Source organism: Nuphar pumila, chromosome 12 (assembly GCF_984573655.1).
Source record: "Nuphar pumila chromosome 12, dmNupPumi1.hap1.1, whole genome shotgun sequence".
Lineage (NCBI taxonomy): Eukaryota > Viridiplantae > Streptophyta > Magnoliopsida > Nymphaeales > Nymphaeaceae > Nuphar > Nuphar pumila.
In genome coordinates, this window is record NC_143260.1 from 87637715 (window position 1) to 87663352 (window position 25638).

Here is a 25638-nt window from a genome sequence, read left to right on the forward strand (position 1 = left end):
TTTTTATATTTTTGAATCCCCACCAATACCAGAATCCATCAACATGGATATGTCAGTGTGAGGAACAAAGAGGAACATTTGTAGGCACCCCAATTTTAACTCATTTAGATCTTTAGTAAATTAGATCTTGGATTGGATTTCTCGAACGAGTTGTTTTGAGTTAGTTGTCATTTTCTAGGGGATTTATTTAGCCCATGCATGAGAGATTTAGCTCTTGGCTTGTTAAAGCAATGGAAGATTTAACACTTAATTATGCACCTACTCCTGAACAGAACTGGCTCTTGGTTTTGTAGAATGTGATAACCACAATAACAGGCAATAGAGATTCAAAATATACATATAGTAATTTCACCGTCATATGTGCACAAAAAGAACAAGAACCTGCAAACAAGCAAATCCCAAAATGCACACCAAAAGTATGTCTCTGTAGATAGACGAAGTGATACTACAAACACATATATGTCCAATCAACTAGTTCTGCAAACTTAAAGTGCGCAAAGCTCCTGAATGGTGCAAAGCTTCCGTGAGGCTCAGTAGTGCCTTATCATAGGATACAAACCCCATAAACCAGAACTCATGGCCATCACTTGTAACGATTTGAATGTACTTTTCAGTAGGATTCAACCTGTTTGAAGATGGGGTCACTGCAGCTAACTGTTCAAGAAGTACAATTACCTGCATATAAGGCATAACATAGTCACAAATCTTGTTCTACATAGTCACAAATCTTGTTCTACATAGTCCCAAATCTTGTTCTTAGGATTTTTTTTTTTGGCAAGTGAAAATCTCACGATAAATTGAAAATGATTGTTTCCTCAAAATATAAAGAAATTTTCAGCACCCCCATATGTATGTGTGTGTGTCAGAGAGAGAGAGAAATATTGGTAGTCATGCATGATTGTCATTTTAATTACTTAATGACTAAACATTGATATACCAAATTATGATAAGTTAATATTTAACTTATGGGGACAAAGTTAGTCCTACAATGGTGAAAAAAAAGAGTGGCCCAATGAGGGTTATAAGAGGGCCACCCCAATCAGACAAAGCATACTGAAGAGTTAATTGTCTTCATTGAAAACGGCGGATAAGAGTTGGTTTTCTTGATTGATAACCATGACTCCCAAAGGTATTACAAAGGTATCTTTCATGTTTATATATATATATATATATATATATATATATATATATATATATATATATATATATATATATATATATATATATATATATATATATATATATATAATCCTCATTTTTTAGAATCATGAAGTATAAACAGTAATGCAAAAATACCCTTTAATTATTTTTTTTTGGATTGTCAAGCTAGGGTTAGGCAGACCCGCTTTTCACTAAATATAATCATCAGCAATTTGATCAGGTTTTTATCAAAAAATGATGACAAAATCATAATAAATTAAATATAGTGATATTTTCAGTATATCAAGAGATTGTTCCATAAAGAGATTACAACAACAACTACGCCTTCATCCCAAAACAATTGGGGTCGGCGATATGAACCAACAAAGAAAATCATTCTGGGTCTTCCACATGAATCCTTCTCCTCCAATCATTTCTGTCCAATGCCATGTCCTCGGTGAGGTTCAAAGCATAAAGAGATTGCGACCATAAAATATCAAATTCAGCTTCTTCACAGCATTGAACAATATAGTGGTTTCCCAAAACTAAGGGCAAGTTTTTCTCACTTGAGAAAGGCCATTTTTTCCCGAGTTTTTCATAAGTTTGAAAAACATATATAACTTGCCAATTGGAATTTACCTAAAAGTACATGTAATTTTCATAGGTGAGAAATTTTCCTTGTGGAGATAATTCTCAGTTACCTCCAAAGGGGTATGATTGTTGCAAATGTTCCATGAATCTTCAGGACACTATTGAATAAAGTGACAAAATATTGCTTTGGCAATTGCAAGGTATTCTCCACACTGCAATCTCACGCAAAGAGGCTTTCCCAGGCTTACAGCTTGAAAAAGGTTTACATCTCAATTAACAAATGAATTCACTCTCAGTCTCTAATTCCTAGACATGTGCCCCTGGGACATACCACTTCATAGGTAGATGATCAGAACTTTGCCAATATTTTTGTACTCCATGCATTACATGATCAACAAATGATTGATATCAATAGATGAGAACATCGACTTAAAAGAAAAAGAACCCCAAGTAATATGGGGAAAGGCAATATTTTCCTGTAAAGATACAAAATTTCATCTCGTACTTGCAAAGATTCCTATCAGACCTAGAAAAGTAAACGAAAACGGTAATGAAACCAAGTGCTCTCCACACACCTCAAACAAGAGGCCAATACAAAGCTCACACAAAGGGCAAACACACAATAGCCACTTAGGGGATTAGAGAAACACACAATACTTAAAAATATAATATTTATTTCATCACACAAAATGCATAGCATTACTAGGAGTCCAACCCCATATTTATATGCAAAAAGGGGAGTGAGAGGCTCCCCAAAATATAGTTGTTGGGGCTCCCCAACTCTTGGGGTTGGGAGCTCCAACAGCTATATTATTGTTATATTGTCAAGAACAGAAATGCCCTTGACAATATAACATATTACAAAATAAAAATAAAAACAGCCCCTATTAGGCAACACCTACAACAACAACAACAACAACTACGCCTTCATCCCAAAACAATTGGGGTCGGCGATATGAACCAAAAAAGAAAATCATTCTGGGTCTTTCACATGAATCCTTCTCCTCCAATCATTTCTATCCAATGCCATGTCCTCGGTGAGGTTCAAAGCATTCATATCCTTTCCTATCACCTCCATCCATGTCTTCCTAGGCCTACACCGACCTCTTTTAACTAATATATTTTCCCATTTCTCCATCCTTATAACTAGAGAATCATTAGGCCTTCGCCGAATATGTCCAAACCACCGTAAACGATTCTCTCTCATCTTATTTTCAATGGGTGCAATGCCTACCTTCTTACGTATCTCCTTGTTCCGAATCTTATCTTTTATTGTATTTCCACACATCCATCTCAGCATACGTATCTCAGCTACACTCATTTTTTGAATATGATGTCTCTTGGCAGCCCAACATTCCGTACCATATAGTAAAGTGGGCCTAATAGTCGTCCTATAAAACTTTCCCTTCAACCGCAATGGCATTCTACGATCGCACAATACTCTAGTTGCACTTTTTCATTTCATCCACCCAACCTTTATCCTATGATTTACATCTCCATCAATTTCTCCGTACTTTTGAATGATAGATCTCAAATATTTGAAACAATCATCCACCGGTATTTCTTGCTCACCAAGCTTCACTACACTCCCATCACTACTTCGTTGCTTACTAAACCGACATTCCATGTATTTTGTCTTACTCTTACTCAACTTAAAACCTCTTGCTTCCAATGTCGGTCTCCATAATTCTAACTTAGCATTAACCCCAGCTCTAGACTCATCAATCAAAACAATATCATCAGCAAATTATTAGGCAACACCTATTACAGAAATTTACAATGGTTAAAAGGACCAAAATACCCCTAAAAGGTAATACGTATTAAAACTATATATATATATATATTAACACCCTCCCTCAAACTCATGAAATGACAACCGAGAGTTTTCCAATAAGAAAATGGAATCTGGAAGATGGTAGTACCTTAGTAAAGAAGCCCGCCAGTTGATACTCAAATGACACATATGGTAGAGTAATGGTTTTCTTCAGAAACTCTTCACGAACATAATGGCAATCCATTTCAATGTGCTTTGTTCGCTCATGAAATGTATGGTTGCTCGCAATATATTGAAAAGAATTCAAATATTAGATATTTGAAAGCTGCCACAATCACCTTTCAGCAAGAAGTAGAGAGAGGGAGATGCACAGAAAACGGCAGCCACAATGCCATGGGCGTGCCCTAATCCTTTTTATATATGACTTGATATACATTAGGCATAAGCCTTTAAAATACAAACAAATTACAACATGCCATTACACAATGTAAAAATATAATTAGAATATCAGACGCACGGATCTGGATCCAATCCAGATCCAATCACGTCTTATCACCCTCTCTCAAGTTGTGCATGGTCTTGTACCGTGGACAACTTGTTCTTTAAAAACCAAAACTGATGCTTTGTTAGGCCTTTAATGAACAAGTAGGCAACTTAACTTTCTGTTCGAATGTGATGAGGCTCCATCTCCTTATCTTCAACCTTCTGTCTGATGAAGTGTTGATCTATCTCAATGTGTTTTGTGCGACCATGATGTAGTGGGTTATAAGCAATGCTAATAACACTCTGATTATCACACAACAAAATAGATTGAGAAATTCCTTCCCCTAGATAAGCTAGAAGATGTCTGACCCATGTAGCTTCAGTTGTACCAGCTGCCATAAACCTATATTCAGCTTCAGTACTGGATCTAGCAAATGACACCAAATTTTTTCCAATGAATTTACAATACCCGAAAACAATCTCCTTTCATCTGGATCCCCTGCCCAATCTGCATCTGTATAAGTGATAATTTTGTGCCCCTTGTTGTCAGGCCAATTTCTTTGATAAAGAAGACCAACTCCAATGGTTTCCTTCAAAAATCTTAAAATTATCTTCACAGCATCAATATGACTAGTTCTTAGTTCGTGCATAAATTAAGATACTTGATTAACAAAATAGATAATGTCTGGCTTGGTGAAGTTAAGATACTGAAGCATCCCAACTATGCTCTGATATCTAGTCGGATCATTATATAAGTCTCCATCATTAGAGCTCAACCTTTGATGCAAAACACTAGGTATGTTTAGGGGTTTGTAATCTGCCATTCCTGCCCTGCTCAAAAGATCAAGAGTGTATTTATGTTATGTAAGAGTTAAAACATCACATTTTTTATCCACTTCAACCCCAAGAAAATATCTTAAATAACCAAGATCTTTCATCTTAAAATTTTGCATCAACAATTTCTTTACTGTTTGTATATGACTGTCTAAATTGCCTATAATAATTATAGCATCAACATATATAAGTAATAAGGTAATAACTTCATCCTTGAAAATGAAAAGGGAATGATCAAGAGGACAGCTGCAAAAAAATATAATTTTGAATTTTGAGAGAAAAACTCTCAAACCAAGAGCGAGAGGCTTGCTTCAATCCATAAAGAGCTCTTTTCAGTTTGCACACATAGCCCTTGGGATCTCCTTCAGCATATCCAGGGGGTTGTTCCATGTAAACTTTTTTCTTCAAGTCTCCATGTAAAAATGCATTTTTACATCTAATTGACTCAACTGCCATTCATAATCAACTGCCAAAGATATAACAATCCGTATTGTTCCCATCTTAACCACGAGACTGAAGGTCTCATCATAATCTTGTTCATATTCCTGTGTAAAACCTCGTGCCACAAGTCTTGCTTTATATCTCTCAATACATCCATCAGGCTTATATTTAATCTTATAAACCCACTTGCACCTCACAACGTTTTTCTCTTTGGGTCTAGGGACAATTCCCCAGGTTTGGCATTCATGTAGAGCCTTCATCTCTTCATTCATAGCTTTTATCCATTTATGAGATTTAATGGCTTGATAGAAGTTGACAGGTTCATCGTGCTTCTCAACTTGTGGCATAAACAACTGAAAATCCATAAAAAAATTATAGTAGCTAACCCACCTTTGAATGGGATGGCGTATCCTTTTTTATCTTCTTAATGGAGGTTGACTCATATTCTGAGGATTTCTTTCGCTTTGAGCATAAACTTGACCAGAGAATCTCTGAATTTCTTCAGGCCTTTCATTTTCTAAAGTATGTGGAGGTTCGAGAGTCTCTCCATTTGAGCTTAATTCTTCATAAAATGGCCGATAAGTCCCCCGTTCACTTGCAAACAATTCTGCACTCATCCAGGGATCATAAACTTCAACATTTTGAGGTGAGTTCTGTTCTTGAGACAATGACGTGCTCTCAAAATTTTGTTCATCAAATATAACATTTCTGAAAATCTTGATACGTTTAGTTACAGGGTCATAACATTTGTATCCTTTATAATCATTCGCATATCCAATAAACCTGCACTTCACAGCTTTATCCTGAAACCTATTTCTCAGAGACTTGTCAACATGAACATAACAAACACAACAAAAAATACGCAAGTCATTATAATCAAGATATTGCCCAAAAAGGGTAAAATAAGGAAACTTGTCTTCTAGAATTTCCATAAGCAGGCAATTAATCACATGAGCTATAGTGTGAAAGGCTTTTGTCCAAAGATTAATAGGAACATTACTATCATGAAGCATGCTCATAGCACTCTCAACAATATGGCGGTGTTTTCGTTCAGCCACTTCATTTTGTTGAGGGGTATGTGGACACGACACTTGTCTACTTATCCTATTACTTCAAAGAAAATCAATGAAGTCATTTGAAGAATATTCACCTCCACCGTCACATTGAAAATGTATAATATTAGAAGAGAAATGGGTTTTTACGAGTGCATAGAAGTCATGAAATAATCTAAAAACTTTGAACTTGTGTTTCATGAAATATATCCAGGTGAAGCGAGAATAACTATCTATGAATAAAACACAATATTGACTCCCAGATGAAGAATAAACAGGAGTTGGTCCCCATACATTAAAACACACATTTTCAAAAGCTCGTAAGGCTCTTTCATTAACAAGATTAAAAGGATGTATATGACTCTTGCATAACTGACAACTTGAACACTTTTTAGCATCCAAAATAGGGTACAGACAAGACTCTGGAATCAAATTCTCTGACACAAGTTTCTTAATAAAACCACGACTACACTGACCCAAACGATTGTGCCATAAATCTGGCTTATTACATTGAGAAAGACTGTAGACATCTGTATGACGAGACTTAAGACTCTGAGATGTTGGTTCCAAGAAAGAAGACTTTAAGGCAGAAGATGAATGAGCAATAGGATCCTCCTTGAAGAGGTACATGTTTTCTCGTTGTTCTCCCTTAGCAAACGTCTCCTGCGTTCGAAGATCCTTAACATACACAGAAGAGGGAGTGAATTCGACAGAGGAATTTGTATCATCAACAAGTTTGGATATAGAGACAATATTTTTTTTAATGATAGGGGTAAGAAGAACATTGGACAAACTAAGATAACAACTAGACAAACAAATTTGTGCACTTTCAATATGAGTGATGTGATGATGTGTGCCTTCTCCTATGACTATGTTACTTTTTCCGAAATAAGGGGATAAGTTTGAGAGCTTACCAACATTACCTGTTGTTAGAACTTGAGTTTTCACCAAACCTGATCTACAATAGGAGAAAAAGTGAGAAGAAAAAGGTAGAAGAAGGAGACATTGAGTCATTTTTGGCTGCACAGGCTCACGATTTTCTTAATGCATACGTGACCTGATTCTTTGTATTTATGTATTAGGTTACAAAGAAACTTGGTTATGGACATGACTGTCCTACAACAAACACAATATTACAAATGTGCCCTAGAAAGCACGTCAATCACGCAATCCCAATTTGGGTTTGTATCAGACCCAAACTGGTCCATCCCATTTCACAATACTTAATACCCTCCCTCAAGTTGTGCATCGTCTTGTACCACGGACAACTTGTTCTTCAAGAAACAAAATATGTTTTTCGTCAAACCCTTTGTAAATAAATCTGCCACCTGGTCTTCCGTAGTGATAAAATGAGGCTCAATCTCTTTGTCTTCAACCTTTTGTCGAATAAAGTGATAATCTATCTCAATATGTTTTGTCTTACTGTGGAAAATAAGATTAAAAGATATTTTAATGGCACTTTGATTATCACACAGTAAGATGGATTTTGAGATCCGTTCCTCCAATTCATTCAACAAATGCCTTGTCCAAGTAGCTTCAGCAATTGCAGCAGCCATTGATCGGTATTCAGCCTCAGTACTTGATCTAGCTATTGCCTTTTGTTTTCTACTGCTCTAGGATACTAGGTTTTCCCTAAGAAAGATGCAATACCCAGAAACTGACCTCCTTTCATCAAGATCTCTTGCCCAATCCGCATCACTGTAGAAAATGACATCATGCATGCCTCCTCCTTTCCAACTTTTCTTATATACCAACCCATCTACAATGGTAACTTTTAAATACCTCAACACTCTCTTGACTGCATCCATGTATCCTGTTCGTGGCTCATGCATGAATTGCGACACTTGATTGACAGAATAAACAGTGTCAGGACGAGTAAAGGTAAGATATTGAAGCATACCGACTACACTTCGATATCTTATAGGATCTAGGTACAAATCTTCATCTTGTGAACTAAGCTTTTGATGTAAGACACTCGGTGTAGACAAAGGCTTGCAATCTTGCATACCAAATTTCTTCAATAAATCTAGTGTGTATTTATGTTGCGTCAATGTCAGGCAACCATCCTTTCTGTCTACCTCGACTCCAAGGAAATAACGCAAATCTCTTAAGTCTTTCATCTTAAACCTTTGACTTAAGAGTCTCTTTATTTCTTCAATGTGGCTCATCGAGATCCCTGTAACAATAATATCAACAACATGGTGGTGATGCCTTTACCCTTGAATATAAACAATGAGTGGTCCAAGAGAGATCGACAGAACCCATGCTTTTGTATTTCTAAGGAGAAACTTTCAAACCACGACTGTGAGGCCTGCTTCAAACCATATATGGCACTTTTTAGTCTGCATACATGTGTGCTTGGGTCTCCCTCAGCATATCCTGGAGGTTGTTCCATGTAAACTTCTTCCTTCAAGTCTCCATGAAAGAATGCATTTTTGACATCTAACTGGCTTAATGTCCATTCATATTTGACAGCTAAAGACAATATAATTCTTATTGTCCCCATTTTGACCACAGGACTAAAGGTCTCATCATAATCCTGGCCATATTCCTGTGTAAAGCCCTTTGCACCAAGTCTTGCTTTGTATCGTTTTATGGTGTCATCGGGTTTGTACTTAATTTTATAAACCCACTTGGAATCAACAACATTTTTGTTAGGAGGTCTGGAAACAATTTCCCACGTCTGGCATTCATGAAGTGATTCCACTTCTGTATTCATGGCCTCAATCTATTTGTTTGATTTCACGGCTTGATGAAACCCTACGAGTTCATCATGCTTATCAACCTGAGATAAAAAGAGTTGGAGATCCATAGAAAAATTGTAGTTGACCCACCTGTTAATAGGGTGTTTGATTCTATTTGAACTCCTCAGGTTTCCAACAGGCAAATAAGTATCTGGTTCAATGTGAGGAGCAGGAGGAGTGCCTTTTTCTCTTCGCACATACACATACCCTTTAAATTTATCAATAGGATGAGGTGCCCCTTCTTCAGCATATAAAGCTCCACCGACCTGATCACCAGATTGAGGTAAGCATGCTTGGTCTGAGTTAATGTCATCTTGGTCAGCCGACTGTGTTTCCTGAGTACACTGAGATGAGCAATCACCATAAACACCTGCAAATAATTTTGCACTCATCCATGGATGATAAACCTCTTCTCTGGGAATTCTTTGACAGGTATTAAACGATACATCTCCAAGATTATTCTCATCAAACACAACATTCCTGGAAATTTTAACACGTTTAGTCATAGGGTCATAACACCAATAACCTCTGTAATCATCGGCATATCCCACGAATCTGCACTTGGAAGCCTTTGGTTGAAATTTATTCCTAAGAGAATCATCAATATGAACATAGCAAGTGCATCCAAACACACGCAGAGCATCATAATTAGGTTGAATGCCGAAAAGAGAAAAGTATGGTGAACTATTTTGTAAAACTGTCATAGGCAGACAATTTAATGGAATGCTTCTTTCCACAGACTAATGGGAAGATTACTATCATGCATCATGCTCATGGCCGTTTCAATAATATGTTGATGCTTTCTCTCAGCAATTCCATTTTGTTGTGGTGTATATGGACAAGACACTCTATGCTTTATTCCATTACTTTAGAGAAAATCAGTAAAATCCTTTGATGTATACTCATCACCTCCATCACAGTGAAAATGCATAATATTGGTAGAGAAATGATTTCGAACAAAAGCATGAAAGTTGCAAAATATGTGAAAAGTTTCAGACTTATGCTTCATAAAGAAAGTATAATGAGAATAACTGTCAATAAAGATGAGATGATATCTGTTGCCAGAAGAAGAACAGACGAGCGTAGGACCCCAAACATCTGAATAAACAATTTCAAAGGGTCTTGAAGCTCTTTTATTTATAGAATCAAAAGGAAGTACATGACTCTTACGCATTTGAAAACTGGAGCACTTTTTATTATTTTCCTCAAGAGTTAAACTTGATTTAGGGATTAATTTGCTTGATACAAGTTTCTTAAGAAAAGAATAACTGCAGCGACCAAGACGATCATGCCAAAGACTTGGCTTATTATATTTAGAAAGACTAAAAACAAACTCAGGACCTGACATAGATAACTCAGACTGAAAAGGCTTAGACTTCAATAAGGGCTTCAAGACGGAACTGATATGCGCAAATGGATCTTCTTTGAAGATGTACATATTTCTTCTTCGCTCCCCTTCAGCGAATGTCGCCCTCGTTTGAAGATCCTTGACAAACACAGAAGAGGGAGTGAATTCAACATAAGAATGTATATCGTCAACAAGTTTGGACACAGAAATAATGTTCTTTTTTATGTTAGGAGCATGAATGACATTTGACAAATTGAGAGATGATTTTGACAAAGGAATGATTGCATCACCAATGTAATAAATGTGATGGTGAGATCCATCTCTAGTAACAATACTATTTTTACCAAAGGAACCGAGTTCGAGAGCTTACCAACATCCCCCGTAACATGGGTCGCTGCTCCTGAATCAGCATACCATAATCCTTGATCATTCTGCTTCAAGTGCAACCCAGACAATGCTGCCAGCAGAAGTTGTTTTACCTCCCCATCAGTTTTGGTAACATTATTTTCCTTCTTGATCTCAGTGTTTTGCAATTTTCTTTTATTTTGAGGATTAAACCAGCAATTTGCCTTAATATGCCCCTTTTTATTGCACAGGTAACATGTCGGGACAGCTCTTTGATTTTGGTTCTTCGCATTGGAGTTGAACGACATATTGGGTGTAAGAAGCAAACCTGGACCTGCAAATCTACCACGACCTCTTCATCCTCTGAAGCTATTTCATCCACGACCACGACCGAAGGAGAACCCAGTAGCTAAAACATCTTGGGAATCAGATTGAGCATCAGAATCTTCAGCAATGCCTTTCAACGACATTTCATATTATAGAAGTTTTGCCCGGAGGTCCTTAAATGTGGAAAGCATGGGCAAGCACAACAATGATGTCACCAATACATGATAATCTGGGCCCAAACCATTCAATGTCTGTTGCACTTTATCCTTGTCTGGTACTTCACATCTAATAATGGCTAGCTGATCTGTAATAATCTTCATCTTATTCAAATAATTCATAATAGATAGGTTGTCTTTCTTGAGAAGCTGGAATTCGCGCTTGAGGAACAAAACTCTGGCTTCAGATATCTGAGAGTATGTATGTGTCAACCTGTTCCATAATTCTATCATTGTGCAGTCATCAGGAATAGCAACCACTACTTCCTGAGACAAGGTAGATATGATGTAGGCAATTAATGCCTGATCATTTCTCATCCAAGAGACATAATCCGAGTTGCGAACAAGCTTGGTAGATGTTGTTAAAATGTATCTCCCAAAATCGTTGATGTAAATATAAATATATATACTTATATACATAGAGATACATATACATATAATATATATATGTATATGTATCTCTATATATATAAATATATATATTTATATATATTTTTTATTTTATTTTTATGTTTACCCGATAAGGGTATAATTGTAATTTCCCTTCTTGCGAATATTCCATTTGGAATATATTGTACTTTTCTTTCTTTTTATTTTTTGTATTTTTATTCTTTTTATTTTTTACATTTTCATAAAAGGTGCATTGGGGGTCCCCCAATAGAGTCGTTGGGGGCTCCCCAACGACTCCTTTGGGAGCCCCCTTGCACCTCCTCTTTCTTGTATAAATAGGGGTGTTCTCCCCTTGTTTTCTCTAAGCATGAGAGTCTCAAGCATTTGGTTCTTTTTATAAAATACATGCCATTGTGCATGTTTATTATTTTTACGCTTTTGCGTACTTTGTTCAAGTGTTGTGAGAGTGCCTTCGTGCACATCTTTTCTATATTATTTGTGCTCGTATGCGTATTGTTTTTTCATAGACAATTTTACATGGTATCAGAGCAAGGTTGATTATTGAAGATCGTGGGATTCTTCATTTTTGAGTGCCTCGAAAAACGTGCCTTCCGATCTTTGAAGTTTGAAGTGGTGGATCTTTCTTCTCAAATATTTTAGAAGAATCTTGTGCAAAGTTGGTGTTGGAATATTGTGTTGGTACGCTTTTTCCTCTACCTCTTTACTCTCTAATGGGCAAAAAAGAGTCTCATTTTGCTCTTGGTTTCAAATTAAATGGGTCAAACTATCATGTTTGAGCCGGAAATATGGAGGCTCATATAAAAGGGAAGGGCCTATGGGGATATGTACTTGGCACAATTCCGGAACCGGAACCCAAGATTACCATAGTAAATGGAAGCGAAATCAAGATTCTTGAGGGAGAAGAAAGAACCAAAGCCCTTGAAGAATACTCCAAGAAACACGACGAATGGGAAATGAAGAATTTCAAGATTCTTTCATGGTTTTTCTCATCCGTGGAAACCAAGATTAATGCCAACATTATTAAATTCAAAAAGGCATCGGAAGCTTAGCATTATCTTGAAAAAATGTACACCTCAAGGGATCTCTCTCATAAGTATTACCTTCAAAAGAAGGCTATCTCCCTTACTCAAGGTGAAATGACGATTAGGGAATACTTTGCTGATCTTTCCTCTATTTGGGATGAGCTTGCAATGCTTGAACCAAAATGGAGTGGAGAGGCAATTGAGCTCCGTCACAAGCAACTTGAAGAAGATCGGTTCTTCAACTTTTTGAATGGGCTAAGGCCCGAATTTGAGCAAATAAGGTCATCTCTTCTCTCCTCTTTCTCTCCCCCTTCTTTTGAAGATGTTCTCACCAAATTAAGTGGTGAAGAGGCTCGTATGAATTTATGTAAACAAGGACCAAATGTTCTTGCGGTCCCTTGTAATATTGAAGAAAATAGTGAGGTCAATGCCGTATCCAGACCCGGAAACAATGTAAGAACCTATCGTCCCCCTCACTTTAAATTTCAAAATCAAGGTGAAAATGGTGGTCAAAGAGGAAGAAGGGACTATAGCAAAACTATTTGTCATTTTTGTAAAGAACCAGGGCATATCAAACCCGTATGTCCCAAATGGAAGAAACTTCTAGCCATGGCTACCACTGGTGTACCGCAGAAGGATGAGGCATCTTCGAGTGGGACCCTTTCTATAAATCAAATAGTGGAAGCTCTTCAACCTCTCCTCAAGGGATCTACCTTCGGTGCGGCCGTATTCACTTCTTCCTCTCCAGGTAAAATCTCTTGGCTTTTGGACTCTGGTGCATCCTTTCATATGTCCCCAAACATTTTTTCACTTTCCGATTATTCGAAAAATGGTTTTCCATCTTATGTCTCCACTGCTGATAGAACCTCTCTTGAAATTAAAGGAATAGGTAATTTTGAAACTCAAGAATTTTCTATTTCAAAAATCAGATTTATACCTAAACTTAACTTAAATCTCCTCTCTGTTTCTCAACTCACGGACCATGGCTGCGATATTAAATTCTCTTGTGATAAATGCTTAATACAGGATCGTCAGTCCGGGAAATTGATTGGGAAAGGCTTTAGAAGAGGAGATTTATACTATATAGAATATCTTCAAGTTCCAAAAGTTTTGTGTAATGTTGCCCGACATAAAGATATAAATATGTGGCACAAAAGACTTGGTCATCCTAATATCACCAAGTTATCATATTTACATTTTGCAAAAGACCTATGTAAAAGCTCTTTTTCTTGTAATGACTGCATTCTCGAAAAAATGCGAAGTTTACCTTTTGAGCAAAGAGCTACGTTCTCTTCTAAAACTTTCGAAATTGTTCATTCGGATGTTTGGGGACCTGCACCTGTTGTTTCAAAATGAGGTTTTTCTTATTACGTAATATTTGTGGATGATTTATCCAGATATTCGTGGATATATTTTCTTAAGTTTAAACATGAAGTGTTTTCATGTTTTAAAAATTTTCATTCAATGATTAAGAATCAATTTAACAACAACATAAAGATTTTTAGAAGTGACTCTGGAGGAGAATATCTCTTCAATCAATTTAAGGTATATCTTGAGGATCACGGAATTATTCACCAAAGGTCTTGTCCTAAAACACCTCAACAGAATGGGTTGGATGAAAGAAAACATAGGCACATTATTGAGACCACTAGGACCCTTCTTATATCTCAAAATATTCCTAAAAACTTTTGGGCTGAAGCAGCTCTTGCTTCTGTTTATTTGATAAATCGCTTACCATCTAGGATATTAGGAAAAATATCTCCCTTTGAGGTATTACATAAGCTTGAACCTGATTATAATAGGTTAAGAGTCTTTGGATGTAAGTGTTTCATACTTACGAATAAGAATGACAAGCTCTCTCCCAAGGCTATTCCTTGTGCCTTTCTTGGTTATTCTGAAACTCAAAAAGGTTTTCGTTGTTATGACCTTAGAGATGATAAGTTATATGTCTCTATAAATGTAATTTTTTTAGAAAATGAGAGTGGTTTTGAAAAAAAATGTTTCTCAACAAGAAAATTTTGATTACTCCTTATTTGACTTATTGTCTAGTAATGATGATATATCTAGTGATGATAAGGTATCATTAAACCATGATGAGGAAAATGATGCAGATATTGGTGAATATAACTCACTCAATGAACAAGAAAGTAGAGTTCCAAGTGAGCCAATAACCTACTCTCGTAGAAACCAAGACACCTTTAGATGTGCTATTGATCAATATAGTGAGCTTTCTCCTATTCTTGACCATAGAAGATCTGAAAGGAATAGAAGACCTCCAACTCGTTTTGTATCTTTTGACTCTTTTTCACCCCGATATAGGGCTTGTCTTAGTGCCATTCACTCTTATTTTGAACCAAAAAATTTTGAAGAAGCTAAAAAATGTATAGAATGGCAAGAAGTCATGCAAAGTGAACTTAATGCTCTTAAAAGGGCAGAAACTTGGGATTTCCAAACTCTACCTATAGGAAAGAAAACTATAGCCTGTCGATGGGTCTTTAAAGTTAAAACTAAGAGCGATGGTTCTCTAGAAAGGTATAAAGCTCGCTTAGTTGCAAAAGGGTATGGGCAAGAGTATGGAATTGATTACGAAAAAACCTTTGCCCCTGTAGCTCAAATGGTTACGGTTAGGTGTCTTATTACTATTGCATCTATTAAAAATTAGAACATTTTTCAAATGGATGTTAAAAATGCCTTCTTAAATGGTGATCTTAACAAAGAAGTGTATATAGATGCCCCACCAGGCATGATAATTCCTAAAGATAAAGTTCTTCGTCTTCGAAAGGCTCTCTATGGTTTAAAGCAGGCCCCCAAAGCCTGGTATGATAGATTTACCAATGTAATGTTGGAAAATGGTTTTTCCTCATGTTATACTGACACTGCTTTGTTTACTAGAAAATCTAATGCAGGGATTGTAATTTTGTTGCTCTACGTTGATGACATGTTAATTACAGGTGATGATGTTCAAGGAGTCAAGGGTATTAAGTCCGTCTTGACTTCAAAATTTGAAATGTCAGACTTAGGTTTTCTGACATATTTTCTTAGAATTGAGGTTGCCTATTCGCAACGTGGTTATTTTCTATCTCAGTCTAAACTTGCTTGCGAGATTATTGACAGGTCAAGTATTTCTGATGGCAAAGTATGCGAAACTCTTGAAGTTGTGGGAGCAAAAATGAAGATTGACGACGGTGTTCCTCTAACCGATCCTACTCCTTACAGGTAGTTGGTAGGTTTTTAATGTATCTTAGCATTACTCGACCCGATTTGTCACATGCTATACACATCGCCAGTCAGTTTCAGCATGCTCCTATAACCGTTCATATGAGTGTTGTGCTTCGCATCATCAGATATTTGAAGGGAACGGTGAATAAGGGAGTATTCCTATCCTCTTCTTCTGAATTGAAATTGCTTGCTTATACCGACTCAGATTGGGGAGGTGACCCTAGTAACCGTCACTCCACCACTGGTTTCTGTGTTTTCTTAGGTGAGTCCTTGATCTCATGGCGATGTAAAAAGCAACAGGTCTCCCTGTCATCCAATGAAGCCGAATATAGAGCCATGACATCTACCACCATGGAAATTGTATGGATTCGAAGTCTTTTGGAAGATATGGAAGTGTTTATTAGAGAACCAACAAAGTTGTGCTGTGACAATAAAAGTGCAATTTATATTGCCAAGAATCACACCTTTCACGAGCGAACAAAGCATATAGAGATGGACTGCCATTATGTCAGAGAAGAATACTTGAAGAAGGTCATTGATCTACCATACGTAACGTCTGAGTATCAGCTTGCTGACTTCTTCACCAAAGCTCTATGTTCGCCCAGATTTCATTTCCTCCTTGACAAACTTGCGGTTATCACACCGTAAGTTTGAGGGGGGGTGTTAAAATGTATCTCCCAAAATCGTTGAAGTAAATATAAATATATATACTTATATACATAGACATACATATACATATAATATATATATGTATCTCTATATATATAAATATATATATTTATATATATTTTTTATTTTATTTTTATGTTTACCCGATAAGGGTACAATTGTAATTTTCCTTCTTGCGCATATTCCATTTGGAATATGTTGTACTTTTCTTTCTTTTTATTTTTTGTATTTTTATTCTTTTTTATTTTTTACATTTTCATAAAAGGTGCATTGGGGGTCCCCCAATAGAGTCGTTGGGGGCCCCCAACGGTCACAAATGTGACCGTTGGGGGCTCCCCAACGACTCCTTTGGGAGCCCCCTTGCACCTCCTCTTTCTTGTATAAATAGGGGTGTCCCCCCCTTGTTTTCTCTAAGCTTGAGAGTCTCAAGCATTTGGTTCTTTCTATAAAATACATGCCATTGTGCATGTTTATTATTTTTACGCTTTTGCGTACTTTGTTCAAGTGTTGTGAGAGTGCCTTCGTGCACATCTTTTCTATATTATTTGTTCTCGTATGCGTATTGTCTTTTCATAGACAATTTTACAGATGCAGCCCCTTGAGCGCATGTTTCCTCCTTTGTGATAAACTCTGGTGTGGGACTGGAATTGATCCATCTAGATGACCAAAGAGATCTTGACTCCTGATAAAAGGAACTATTTGTCTCTTCCAAGTCAAGAAATTGAAATTATTTAATTTTTCAGATACAAGTTGGCTAAGGAAGTTTGATGACAAACCGGACTGGGTTGAAAAAGAATCCATGATTATGAGATACGAGAATATAAAGTGGAAAATACTTTAAGAAGAGAGCAATTGAATGACTAATTAAACTTCAAGATAATGTGACTGTTTAAATTCAGTCCAGAAGGGAACTGGTTATAACAGAATTCAGATCTGCTGTTCCTTTTTTTTTAACAGATATCAGATCATGTGAATATTCAAATTATCAATTCAATATTCATGAATCAAACCACTTGAACATGCCGTGTTCGATTGGCATTAATAAGTAAAAAAAAAAATTTGTTATATCAAGATCACAATAAATCGTGTTTTTAGATTAATCAACGATCAATTTTCAGATGAGAGAATAAGAAAACAAATTCTAGAAAAAAGGAATCACGAGTTTTGCTTGAAATATAGTAGCGATTAAAGAGATGGGTCACGATGAGAATTTAAACACAGAATTCATGAGTTTCAAGAAAGGATTTCAAGGTGAGAATGTAATAGATAACAGACTTTTAAGAGGAAAAGGTGTGCTTCAGATGAAAATACGAAAGTACTTTCGAGAAAGGATGGGGACGAGAAGAAGAGATCGTACTTTTGGGAGTAAATATGATAACATAGATTGGGGAAGAGAGGAAAGAATATTTTTCTGACCGAAATCAGATATTCTCTATGGCCATACCTTTTGGAAGCAATACCGAGCCCTATATCCAACCTTGCTTTGATACCATGTTAGAACTTGAGTTTTCACCAAACCTGATCTGCAACAGGAGAAAAAGTGAGAAGAAAAAGGTAGAAGAAGAAGGAGACACTGAGTCATTTTTTGCTGCGTGACCTGATTCTTTGTATTTATGTATTAGGTTACAAAGAAACTTGGTTATGGACATGATTGTCCTACAACAAACACAATATTACAAACGTGCCCTAGAAAGCACGTCAATCACGCAATCCCAGTTTGGGTCTGGATCATACCCAAACTAGTCCAGCCCATTTCACGATACTTAATACATGTAACATGAGTGGCTCCTCTGGAATTCACATACCATTCTCCTTGCTCATTCTGCTTGATAGTCATTTAAGATAAAGTTGTTGTATATCTTCAGTGGGCTTCTGTCCCTCAAATTCCCTTTTGTTTCCAACTTTACTATTATTTCCCTTGTTTTGTGGATTAAACCAACACTCAACTTTCACATGTCCTTTCTTATTGCACAAAAAGTATGTAGGCACTCTCCTCTGATTCTCTGCATTAAAAAATCCTAGTGGGTTCGGAGTACAAAGAATGCCACGACCTTCCTATCCAAAATAGCCACGTCCTCTACCGCCTTGAAAACTGTTACCCCCACCTCCATCACCTTGAGACATGTCTGAGGCCAAGACATTATGTGCATTTGTATGCTCACCACCTTCTGTCATGTTCTTTATGCTCATCTCATACTGAAGAAGTTTGGCTTGAAGATCTTCAAAACTGGGCATGTAACGCCCCAAAAATCCAGGACTTGTAACTTTTTAGAAAAGTTTAGAAAGCTTTGAAATCATACAATAATCAGAGTTTAAATAATACTTCAGCGGAAAATGATATTTTTAAAACCAAAAGTCAATGGATTTTGAGCACATTACAGCATAAACTTTCCTTTTGTCAAATCCCGCACAACCATTAAAATCAAATGGTTTAGAAACAGAGTTTCAATAATTGAGAATTCATTTGTTGAAACCAAGAAGAAGCTTACTAAAACAGTTTTATTAACTCACGGTTTAATAAAAGAGAAATTTTGAAACACACTTTATACCAAATTTACCAACATGTCCTCAAGAGCGAAACGTCAGGGAAAGAGCCCTATTTTGATCTCATCACGTCATCGTGCCATCGCAGACTGTATTACCTATCCAAAACCTGCCCATAAAATGGGTCAGTTTCACTAAAAACTGGAAGGTGCACAGACATGACAAAATTGAACATAATTAAGCAGAATAATTTAATATGTCAAGTAGACAGGCAATTATATAGCAATTTAATTTCAGCAGAGTCATAGAGCAAACTATCATGAGCATAATGCTAAAATTATTACTAGCATTTTACTAGCACAAGTAAGCTAACTATTACAAGCAAAACACTGCACAAGAAAGTTAACTAGCAAAATACAATGCTTCATCAACCACACACACAATTCCATAAGTATTGAACCTGTTGTACCCTATAACTTTCATACGTGCATAACTGAACACATTGTGTGATCGGAATTAAATTATGTTTCGATATTAACTGGTCAAGCGGGTACGCACAAGGCACGACTCTAGAAACAGCCTAAACTGATCTGGGGGTTTATTATGCTATGTATTTTATGATAACCCGGATAGCTGACTGAGTCCGCACCTAAGGGGACGGTCGGTGACCAAGAGAGAAATCCCCGAAGCAGCATAAACAATGGATGCATCCCAAACATAGAGAGCTACCACCTAGGATAATTATGGTAGTCTCATTCCCCTAACTCCGATGACTGGGGAAGCCGAGTCTTTTGCTCGTAACTGTCATTAATGGCCTGTCCATCGAAGTTTTGTACCTTCCTGTCATCTCTCCTGACAGGAGTCAGCGATTCGAATGAGTACATCAGGAGTAGTTAACTGAAGACCCATTCTACATACTCTGGTCTTTCGACTCACTCGAGTATCTTGCCGGTGAAGGCGAAAACATCACTTATTTAGGTGATCACAACATTTTGTTATTTGCACTCATCGAGGTTGCCACAACCTACTCATCCAATCATCGCAACGTAAGAAGATGTACTTGTCAAAAAGTACGGTCGTACATGTCATAAGTACGACTACGATGAAAGGGATATGGTTCCACAAAAGAAACCCCAACAGATATTATCTGCAAAAGAATTAATACAACACAGCCTGGCAAGATAAGTTTTGAATTCACTTCAACAACATTTTTCATATTTTATGATGCAAGGTCATCTCGGATCTCTCGTCCGATCAACAAAAGTACTTAACATGTTGTGCATGTCTAAAAGTACGCTATACTGAACCAGGGAGGTCTGTGGGCTTCTCAAAAGGAATACCCAACACACAAATTCAAAAAAATATAGGAGTGCTCATTTGGCACGCTTCATCCTTAAAAGCCATAATGCCACACTATGTCACACGGACTCGGCTCCAAGGTCGCCGCACCCGCGTCGACACGCACTGACACGGGTGCGGCTCGAACTCGGTCATCATTTTGGTCCATTTTTTGGGAAAAAAAAATTTTGAATTTTTTTTTTAAAAAAAAATTCTGGGCTACAACTGTAAGGAAAAAAACCCATCACAACTAAAAAACCTGTACACTTTCAAGTTTTAAGTACAGAATGGGCACAACTCAAGTTTTTGTGGTTTTTTCCTGTATGAAGAAAGTGAATTATTACAGTGTATGAAGAAAGTGCCCAAAAGTGAATTATTCTTGTATGAAGAAAGTGTACAGAATGCCTTCACAACTCATCACCTGTCCCCTAATGGGCACAACTTTGACCGAGTCTTATATATATATATATATATATATATATATATATATATATATATATATATATATATATATATTTTTTTTTTTTTTTTAATATATATATAGCCGAGTCCCCGTGTCCAAAATTTTTGAAATTGCGCCGCACCCGCACCCATGTGACATAGATGTCACATTAAGTCATTCACACAAGACACAACACTATCAATCTTACATCCAAAATTTATCTTAGTATCGACATGTGACACTAGATTGATAGATAAAGAATGGGTCCTTCAACAGAACCCCACTCATTCATATGCTCATGCCCCTGATCGGGGTTATTCAAAATGAGCCACAACTTGAATCAAGGTTATAAAACATTTCACCCAAGTGTGTGGACTTGGGAGGGGCCAAATGTGACTTCGCAATCCTGCAAGACCTAAAACTTAACTTTGCAAAAGCTGTGCAATTTGAAAAGCACTGGGTTGACAGAAGGAAACTCGCTTTTAAAGAACTACAACGCACAAACACAACTTCTAGTGTTTTGAAAACAAGTGATATCAGGATAGGCACAAGACTACGTTTATGTAAGTACATATTTACCATAAATATGAGCATATGCAGGTTATAACCTGACAACAAGCAACTCTCGACTTGCAATGCCGCACATCGAGCGAAACGCACATAAGTAACACACGAGGTACCAAAACCATACCTTGACCAGTTAGATAGGCAAACACATAAGGTCATAAGTAATACACGAGACACGAAGTCGTACCTTACTCAAAGGAAACGTGCATGCAAAAATGTATGCAAACAAACAAGGGCATATGTATTTCAAGAAATACGAAACCACACCTCAACTCATAAGCAACTATGCAAAATAATGATCAAAGAATGAAATTGTACATCGACCCATAGGAACGTACAGGCAAGTATATATGCAAGCAATTAAGGGCATGAGTATTACAAAAAGTACGAAACCACCTTCAACCACATAAGCAAATACGCAAATTAATACTCGAAGAGTACAACCGTACCCGAACTCATAATTATGCAGACAAGAAAATATGCAATGCAGAAGCAATATAAATCTAAGTATATCCAGCATGGACATCTTAATTATTTTAACTTAATTAGGTTCATCAATTGCCCTTTGTGCGACTTTACCCTACCTTGGGATGTCGTGCAGCTGCGTACGCCTACGCGTGAGGATAATACGAGGGTTGAGCAGCGGAGCACGATCGGGACCTGTTGCGTAAATATGCAAGAGTGTTAAATATTCAATTATGTTAATATAATTAATGGTGCAACGGGGCAAGGGTAGAATTAGGCGAAGGCGGCACCGACGACAACGGGACGACAGGGAATGAGCCACTGTCTAAAACAGCGAGGCGGCAGGGGGTCAGCCCCTGCCGACAGCAACGAGGCGGCAGGGGGCCTACCCTTGCCGACAGCAGCGAAGCGGCAGGGGCTGAGCCCCTGCCGACAGCAGTGAGGCGGTAGGGGCTGAGCCCCTGCCGACCGCAACGAAACAGCAGGGGCTGAGCCCCTGCCGACAGCCACGAAACGGCAGGGGGGCCAGCCCCTGCCGACAGCCACGAAACGGCAGGGGGGCCAGCCCCTGCCGACAACACGAGACGACAGGGGACCAGCCCCTGCTGGCAGCAACGATGCAACAGGGGAGGCAGCCCCTGCCGACAGCCACGAGACGGCAGGGCTAGCCCCTGCCGACAGCAACAAGGAGGTAGGGGCCAGCCCCTGCCGACAGAGAGAGGGAGAGAGCTCGGGACGGGGGGGGTGACAGTCTTTCATCTTAAACCTTTGACTTAATAGTCTTTTTGTTTCTTCAATGTGATTCATCGAGTTCCCTGTAACAATAATATCATCAATGTATATTAACAACATGGTGGTGATGCCCTTACCCTTGAATATAAACAATGAGTGGTCCAAGAGAGATATACAGAATCCATGTTTTTGTATTTCTAAGGAGAAACTTTCTAACCACGAGCGTGAGGTCTGCTTCAAACCATATATTGCTCTTTTTAGTCTGCATACATGTGTGCTTGGGTCTCCCTCAGCATATCCTGGAGGTTGTTCCATGTAAACTTCTTTCTTCAAGTCTCCATGAAGAAATGCATTTTTGACAGTTAAAGACAATATAATTCTTATTGTCCCCATTTTGACCACGGGACTAAAAGTCTCATCATAATCCTGGCCATATTCCTATGTAAACCCCTTTGCAACAAGCCATGCTTTGTATCGTTCTATAGTACCATCGGGTTTGTACTTAATTTTATAAACCCACTTGGAATCAACAACATTTTTGTTAGGAGGTCTGGCAACAATTTCCCATGTCTGACATTCATGAAGCAATTCCACTTCTTCATTCATGGCATCAATCCATTTGTTTGATTTCACGGTATGATGAAACCCTACAGGTTCATCATGCTTATCAACCTGAGACAAAAAGAGTTGAAGATCCATAGAAAATTTATTGTAGCTGACCCACCTGTCAATAGGATCTCTGATTCTATTCAAACTCCTCAGGTTTCCTACAGGCACATAAGTATCTAGTTCAATGTGAGAAGCAGGAGGAGCACCTTTTTCTCTTCACACATACACATACCCTTTAAATTTGTCAATAGGATGAGATTGTGGATCTGCCCCTTCTTCAACATGTGAAGCTCCACCGACCTAATCACCAGATTGAGGTAAGCATGCTTGGCCTGAGTCAATGTCATTTTGGTCAGTCGAATGTGTTTCTTGAGTACACTGAGGTGAGCAATCACCATAAGCACCTGCAAATAATTCTGCACTCATCCACGGATGATAAACCTCTTCTCTGAGAATCCTTTGACAAGTATTAAATGATACATCTCCAAGATTATTCTCATCAAACACAACATTCCTGGAAATCTTAACACGCTTAGTCATAGGGTCATAACACGGATAACCTTTATAATCATCGGCATATCCCACGAATCTAGACTTGGAAGCCTTTGGTTGGAATTTATTCCTGAGATAATCATCAATATAAACATAGCAAATGCATCCAAACACACGCAGAGCATCATAATCAGGTTGAATGCCGAAAAGAGAAAAAAATGATGAACTATTTTGTAAAACTGTCATAGGCAGACGATTTATAATATAGACTGCTGAATAGAATGCTTCTGTCCACAGACTAATGGGAAGATTACTATCATGCACATTGCTCATGGCCGTTTCAACAATATGCCTATGCTTTCTCTCAGCAATCCCATTTTGTTGTGGCGTACGTGGACAAGACACTCTACGCTTTATTCCATTACTTTAGAGAAAATCAGAAAAATCCTTCAATGTATACTCACCACCTTCATCATAATGAAAATGCAAAATATTGGTAGAGAAATGGTTTCGAACAAAGGCATGAAAGTTGTGAAATATGGGAAAAGTTTCAGACTTATACTTCATAAAGAATATCCAAGTATAACGGGAATAACTGCCAATAAAGATTAGATGATATATGTTGCCAGAAGAAGAACAGACGGGCGCAGGACCCCAAACATCTGAATAAACAATTTCAAAGGGTCTTTAAGCTCTTTTATTTATAGAATCAAAAGGAAGTACATGACTCTTACACATTTGACAACTGGAGCACTTTTTATTATTTTCCTCAAGAGTTAAACTTGATTTAGGATTAATTTGCTTGATACAAGTTTCTCAAGAAAAGAATAACTGCAAAAAGACTTGGCTTATTACATTTAGAAAGACTAAAAACAGACTCAGGACCTGACATAGATAACTCAGACTGAAAAGACTTAGACTTCAATAAGGGCTTCAAGACAGAACTGGTATGCGCAAATGGATCTTCCTTGAAGATGTACATATTTCCTTTTCGCTCCTCTTTAGCGAATGTCTCCCATACTTGACATACACAGAAGAGGGAGTGAATTCAACATAAGAATGTATATCATCAACAAGTTTGGACACAAAAATAATATTTTTTTTATGTTAGGAGCATAAATGACATTTGACAAATTGAGAGATGATTTTGACAAAGGAATGATTGCATCACCAATGTGAGAAATGTGATGGTGAGATCCATCTCCAGTAACAATACTATTTTTACCAAAGTACGGAATCGAGTTCGAGAGCTTACCAACGTCCCCCGTAACATGGGTCGTTGCTCCTGAATCAACATACCATAATCCTTGATCATTCTGCTTCAAGTGCAACCCAGACAATGCTGCCAGCAGAAGTTGTTTTACCTCCCCATCAGTTTTGGTAACATTATTTTCCTTCTTGCTCTCAGTGTTTTGCAATTTTCCTTTATTTTGAGGATTAAACCAGCAATTTGCCTTAATATGCCCATTTTTATTGCACAGGTAACATGTTGGAACAGCTCTTTGATTTTGGTTCTTCACATTGGAGTTGAACGACATATTGGGTGTGGGAAGCAAACCTAGACCTGCAAATCTACCACGACCTCTTCCTCCTCTGAAGCTATTTCCTCCACGACCGAAGGAGAACCCAGTAGCTAAAACATCTTGGGAATCAGATTAAGCATGAGAATCTTCAGCAATGCCTTTCAACGACATTTCGTATTATAGAAGTTTTGCCCGGAGGTCCTTAAATATGGAAAGCATGGGCAAGCACAACAATGATGTCACCAATACATGATAATCTAGGCCCAAACCATTAAATGTTTGTTGCACTTTATCCTTGTCTGGTACTTCACATCCAATAATGGCTAGCTGATCTGTAATAGTCTTCATTTTATTCAAATAATCCATGATAG

The 25638-nt window shown here is 37.5% G+C and overlaps 1 protein-coding gene across 1 annotated transcript in view; it reads right to left on the reverse strand.

Annotated features, from left to right (window-relative positions):
• Positions 1-285: 285 nt before the first annotated feature.
• The window catches only part of LOC149821142 (GEM-like protein 1), a 58803-nt gene continuing 33450 nt past the window's right edge, over positions 286-25638 (reverse strand). Inside the window, exon 4 of the mRNA XM_089982555.1 lies at positions 286-675. Coding sequence (XP_089838681.1) covers positions 472-675 — 204 coding nt within the window. The 3' untranslated portion in view covers positions 286-471. The remainder of the gene's footprint in view (positions 676-25638) is intronic.